The sequence below is a fragment of the Nicotiana sylvestris genome, chromosome 7, assembly GCF_000393655.2.
Source record: "Nicotiana sylvestris chromosome 7, ASM39365v2, whole genome shotgun sequence".
Lineage (NCBI taxonomy): Eukaryota > Viridiplantae > Streptophyta > Magnoliopsida > Solanales > Solanaceae > Nicotiana > Nicotiana sylvestris.
In genome coordinates this window covers 80,123,845-80,129,844 of record NC_091063.1, presented here as the reverse complement: position 1 = coordinate 80,129,844, position 6,000 = coordinate 80,123,845, and the positions used below count along the sequence as shown (strand labels likewise).

General features: G+C 38.4%; 1 protein-coding gene across 1 annotated transcript; it reads right to left on the bottom strand.

The window, feature by feature from the left end:
- Window positions 1–1,557: 1,557 nt before the first annotated feature.
- Window positions 1,558–2,166, bottom strand: LOC138873366 (secreted RxLR effector protein 161-like). The gene has a single exon (XM_070151832.1). It carries the CDS (start codon window positions 2,164–2,166, stop codon window positions 1,558–1,560), a length of 609 nt encoding a protein of 202 aa, XP_070007933.1.
- Between the last annotated feature and the right edge of the window lie 3,834 nt (window positions 2,167–6,000).

Below are 6,000 nucleotides of genomic sequence, written 5' to 3'. Positions count from 1 at the left end.
AGCCTTTATAAGTATCATAAATACATTTGAGATTTTTCCATAGTAGACATCTATCAGTATAAACAGTACTAGCATATATTGCAGTAATTAACCACTTAGTAGGAAGAGACAGTACCTGGACCATGCAATGTATTTCTTGGTGTGTCATAGCTACTTCGTCAATAGTAAGTAAGTCACTAAGCCAAAGAACAATAATGCCTCCAGAGTTCCTCTCAGCAGGCACTTAAGCCATGTTAGTAAAACTAAAATCATCCCTAATAGCAGCATAATCTATGAGATGGGTTTCTAAAAGCACTACTAGGGCTGGGCGATAGTAATCTAACAGATAACGGAAGTTTCTACGAAAGTAGTGTGGGTGAGAAGACAGTTCCAAATGATGAAATTCATATTAGGGAGAAGGGGGTATGGTGGCTCCTCTATATGCAGCGTTGGGATCAGAGCCACTGCATATTTTCCCACCTCCGGGTTGGTAGTTGGACGTAGAATTATTGAGCAACGACGTAGATTTGGAGGACATATGAGAAACAGATTTTTTGCATACTGATCTTTGAGGACATAGACTTGGATTTCTCGGATATATATTACCTCCGTTCTTGTTTCTCAGTATTGGTGAATTATTGCAGCAGTTTTTATGGGTCGGGGTCTTCTGGTTCATTGGGATTGGGATGATGTGGGTCTGGAGTAGGGTTGAGGTTGCTGGGTGGAGAGAAGAGGTCGTGTGGGCTGATAGGAGATGGTGAGTGTGTCCAGGGGCAATAGGTCTAGGACATAAGGTTGTATCCATGGAGTTGGAGGAATTGGAGGTGAGTTTGTTGGGATAAAAACTAATCTCGCACAGGAATAATATCCACAGCAAATAATAAAAACACAAGAGAGTAACAATGATATCAAATATTTTAGCGGAGTAAAATACAATACCCGAGTGGAGCAATATTATCACTATAATATTGCAACTTAGTAGTGTTAAGAAACTACTACAACTTTGAAAGAAATAACACTCTTTATTTAACACACTTCACTACAATATTACTACCACTCACTAATTATCTCACAGACAATAATCTGTGGATTACTCTCACTAACTATATGTTGCTTCTCTCTTTATTTTGGTGTGTTTAAAGGAGAAATGAAGCCTGCTATTTATAGGCACATTTTCACCAACCAAACCAATTTGATTGGTTAATCAATGTGCAAATTCTAGCATCCCAATCTTGAAAAATCTGAAGTTTTTTTCTTCCATCCATCACTCCTCTTCCTTTTATTCAATGTAGTAGGTGAGTCAATCACTCCTCTTTCTTTTTCTTTTATTCAATGTAGTAGGTATGGACTCCACAAATCTCTCCCTTAATTTTGATTTTTCTTCTTCATTCCAAGTCTTGATCTCAATCTTTGAAAATCTTCAAACTTGAGAGCCTTTGTGAAGATATATGCAACTTGATCATGAGACTTCACATATTTGAGCTTGACTTCCTTTTTGGAAATGTACTCTCTGATGAAATGATACATTGTATCTATATGCTTGCTTCGATCATGATACACTGGATTCTTTGCGAGTGCCTATGCTGATTTGTTATCAATACAAATCTTTGTAGCTTCCATTTGTGGCAAATTGAGCTCCTTCAATAATCTTCTTAGCCAAATAACATGATAGGTACATGGTGTTGCTGCTATATATTCGGCTTCACAAGTCGAGAGAGTAACAATGGACTGTTTCTTTGAACTCCAAGAAATAACAGAATCACCCAAGAAAAATACAAAACCAATTGTACTTTTTCTATCATCAATATCTCCCGCATAATCACTATCACAAAATCTCATAAGACTGAAATCACTAGAAGAAGAATAAAATAGCCCAAAGTCAATCGTACCTTTTAGGTAGCGAAGAATTCTTCTAGTGACCTTCAAGTGAGTAGAGGTAGGAGCCTCCATGAACCGGCTAACTACTCCAACTGCAAAGAGTATATCTGGCCTGGTACAAGTCAAGTACCTCAAACTTCCCACAAGACTTTTGAAGAATGTGGGATCCATTTTTTCTCCTTCATCAAACTTGGACAATTTTGTCCCACTTTCCATTGGTATGTTCACGGGGTTGCAATCGAGCATGTTGAACTTCTTCAATATCTCCTTTGTATAGCTTTCTTGAGAGATAAAAATTCCATCCTCCATCTATTTCACTTCTAGGCCCAAGTAGTATGATATGAGCCCTACATCTGTCATCTCGAACTCACGGGACATATCTTTCTTGAAAGCTTCAAACAAACTTGGGTTATTACCCGTGAAAATAAGATCATCAACATAAAGACAAACAAGCAAGATATCTCCATTAGTATGAACTTTAAGGTAAAGAGCATATTCATGGAGACAACGAGTAAACCCATTGTCTTGAAAATACTTGTCGATGCAACTATTCCATGCTCGTGGGGCTTGCTTTAATCCATATAAAGCTTTCTTCAACCGCAACACTTTATCTTCATGGTTTTTGACCACGAAGCCCAATGGTTGTTCAACATAGACTTCTTCTTCAAGATAGCCATTCAAGAATGTTGACTTGACATCTAGTTGATGAATTTTCCACTTCATTTGCGCCGCCAAAGAGATCAGCAAACGAATCGTCTCCATGCGGGCAACAGGTGCATAGATTTCTTCATAGTCAATGCCTTGCCTTTGCTTGTAGCCTTTAGCCACAAGTCGTGCCTTGTATTTCTCCACATCTCCATCAACATTCTTCTTTATTTTGTATACCCATTTCACTCCAATTACTCGATGACCCTTGGGAAGAGTTGTTAACTCCCAAGTGTTGTTCTTCTCTATTTACTCAATCTCCTCCTCCATGGCTTGTCTCCACATTTTGTTTGTAACAGCTTCATCAAAGTTCATTGGTTCACTGTCAGTAAAGAGACAACATAAAAAAATCAAAATTAGTAACTTCTTATGTGTCCTCATAGAGCTCTTGATGCTCCTTGTCCTTTGCGGCTGTTCATTTGAACCTTCTTGAGAAGAGGGAGATGCAACATTTGTTGGAGAAGGAGGTGGAGTTGTGTCCTGCACAGGTTCCACGGTTTCTGGTTCTTCTTCATCACCAAAGTATGGAAGAAAATCATATGAAGTTTCTTCTTCAGCTTCCCAATTCCATGCCAATTCTTCATCAAATTCAACATCATGACTTACCACCACCTTGCCGCTGCTTGGGTTGTATAGCTTGTAGCCTTTTGAACTCGTATCATAGCCAACAAACACATGCTTGACACTTCGATCGTCAAGCTTTGCTCTCCCTTGATGTGGCACATGAGCATAGGCTATGCTCCCAAAGATTCTCAAGTGCTTGACACTTGGATTTCTTCCACTCCATGCTTCTTGAGGGGTTTGATCTCTAACATTTCTTGTTGGAGACCTGTTATTCAAATAAACTGCACAAGAAACAGCTTCAGCCCAAAATTCCTTAGGCATACTTTTAGCTTTCAACATACATCTAGCCATATTAAGAACCGTTCAATTCTTTCTCTCTGCAACACCATTTTGTTGAGGTGAATAAGGTACCGTTAGAGGGCGACGAATTCCATAAAGTTGACAGAAGTCATTAAATTCGTTTGAGGTGAATTCGCCTCCTCTATCGGACCTTAGAGCTTTAATTTCATAGCCACTTTCTTTCTCCACAAGTATGAAATTTTTAAAAACAGCAAAAGCTTCAGATTTTTGGTTTAAGAAATAAACCCAAGTCTTTCTACTGAAGTCATCAATGAAAAGCAGAAAGTATTTTCTTTTACCAAAAGAAGATGGATTGATTGGTCCACACACATCAGTGTGGACAAGCTGGAGTGGCTTGGTTAATCTTGACATGGCCTCCTTTGGAAAACTCCTCCTTGCATGTTTTCTAAGAAGACAAGCTTCACACAATTGATTGGGATGGTTAATTGATGGTATCCCATGCACCATGTTCTTTTCTCCAATTGATTTGAGCGCTTCAAAAATTAAGTGCCCAAATCGCATGTGCCAACACCATGATTCATCTTGCACATTAGCCTTCAAACACTTTGCATCAATTGTTTTAAGATTCAGAGAAAACAATCTATTCTTTGCCATATGCACTTTAGCAATTAGAATTCCACTTGAATCTCTAAGCCAAAGATGCATATTTTTCATGTGGATGTCATATTCCTTTTCAAGAAGTTGGCCCAAACTTAAAATATTACTTTTTAATTTTGGCACATAATAAACATCTTGAATTAACTTGTGACTACCATCTTTACAGGAGATCAGAATCGTACCTATCCCTTCGATTTGAACCTTTGAGGTATCTCCAAAGGACACATTACCTCTCACTGTTTTATTGATCTCCACAAACTTCTCTTTGCATCCACACATATGATTGCTTGCTCCATTGTCCAAATACCACGAGCTGCAATTATCTCTGTCTTCTTCCTTGAGTGTTATCAACAACGTTGACTCATTTTCTTCTTTCTTGTCGTCAACAAGGTTAGCCTTTTCTTCAACATTGCTACGACATTCCCAAGAGTAATGGCCAAATTTATGACAATTATAACATTCAATTTTTGATTTGTCATACCTTTGTCCATTATTTTCTTGGTAGTATCCACGTCCTCTTCCTCCTCTTTGTCCACGACCACGACCTCTGAATGTTTGGTGGATTTTAACTTCATTGTTGAAGTTGTTACCCTTACTTCTTCCTCTTCCATGACCTCCTCAACCTCGGCCTAGTCCTCGTCCGTTTCCTCAATAGCTTGTTTCACCTCCATAATCCTTGAAGGATGCATGAGTTTTAAGAAGTTGCTCCAATGGCACTTCTTGTCTCCTTTTGATCTTTTCTTCATGGGCCTGTAAAGAACCTTCCAATTGCTCCACCATCATAGAGTCTAAATCTTTAGACTCCTCAATAGCACACACCACAAAATCAAATTTAGGTGTTAAAGTGCGAAGGATCTTTTCTACCACACGGACATCTTCTATGTCCTCCCCGTATCTTCTTAGTTGATTTACAACAACCTTCACTTTTGAAAAATAATCCGAGATGCATTCGGATTCTTTCATTTTTAATACTTCAAAATCAGCCCTTAGAGTTTGAAGTTTTACCTTTTTCACCTTGTCAACTCCTTGAAGAGAATTTTGTAAAATCTCCCAAGCTTCCTTTGAGGTGGTAGCATCTGCCACCTTCTCAAACATGGCATCATCCAAACATTGGTGGATGAGAGTGAGGGCTTGTTGATCCTTCTTCCTTGTCTTTTCCAAGACCTCTTTTTCATTTTGGGGCAGAGCTTCCTCATTATCGGGTTTTGCATACCCTCTGAATACGATTTCCCATACATCCTGAGAGCCAAGGATGGCTTTCATATGTAGACACCATTTCTCATAATTATCTTTTGTCAGACGGGGGTACTGAAAAGATAGCGGACCATTATTTGTCATGGCTCTGATACCACGTTGTTGGGATAAAAAATAATCTCGCACAGGAATAATATCCACATCAAATAATAATAACACAAGAGAGTAACAATGACACCAAATTTTTAGCGGGGTAAAATACAATACCCGAGTGGAGCAATAATATCACTATAATATTGCAACTTAGTAGTGTCAAGAAACTACTACAACTTTGAAAGAAATAACACTCTTTATTTAACACACTTCACTACAATATTACTACCACTCACTAATTATCTCACAGACAATAATCTGTGGATTACTCTCACTAACTATATGTTGCTTCTCTCTTTATTTTGGTGTGTTTAAAGGGGAAATGAAGCCTGCTATTTATAGGCACATTTTCACCAACCAAACCAATTTGATTGGTTAATCAATGTGCAAATTCTAGCAGCCCAATCTTGAAAAATCTGAAGTTTTTTTCTTCCATCCATCACTCCTCTTCCTTTTATTCAATGTAGTATGTGAGTCAATCACTCCTCTTTCTTTTTCTTTTATTCAATGTAGTAGGTATGGACTCCACAGAGTTGGGTAGAAATAGAGGTTGAGAGGCTGTGGGAGATA

Bases quoted from the DNA above. Each gene is read 5' to 3' on its own strand.
- LOC138873366 (XM_070151832.1), bottom strand. From the start codon at position 2,166: ATGGAGGATGGAATTTTTATCTCTCAAGAAAGCTATACAAAGGAGATA.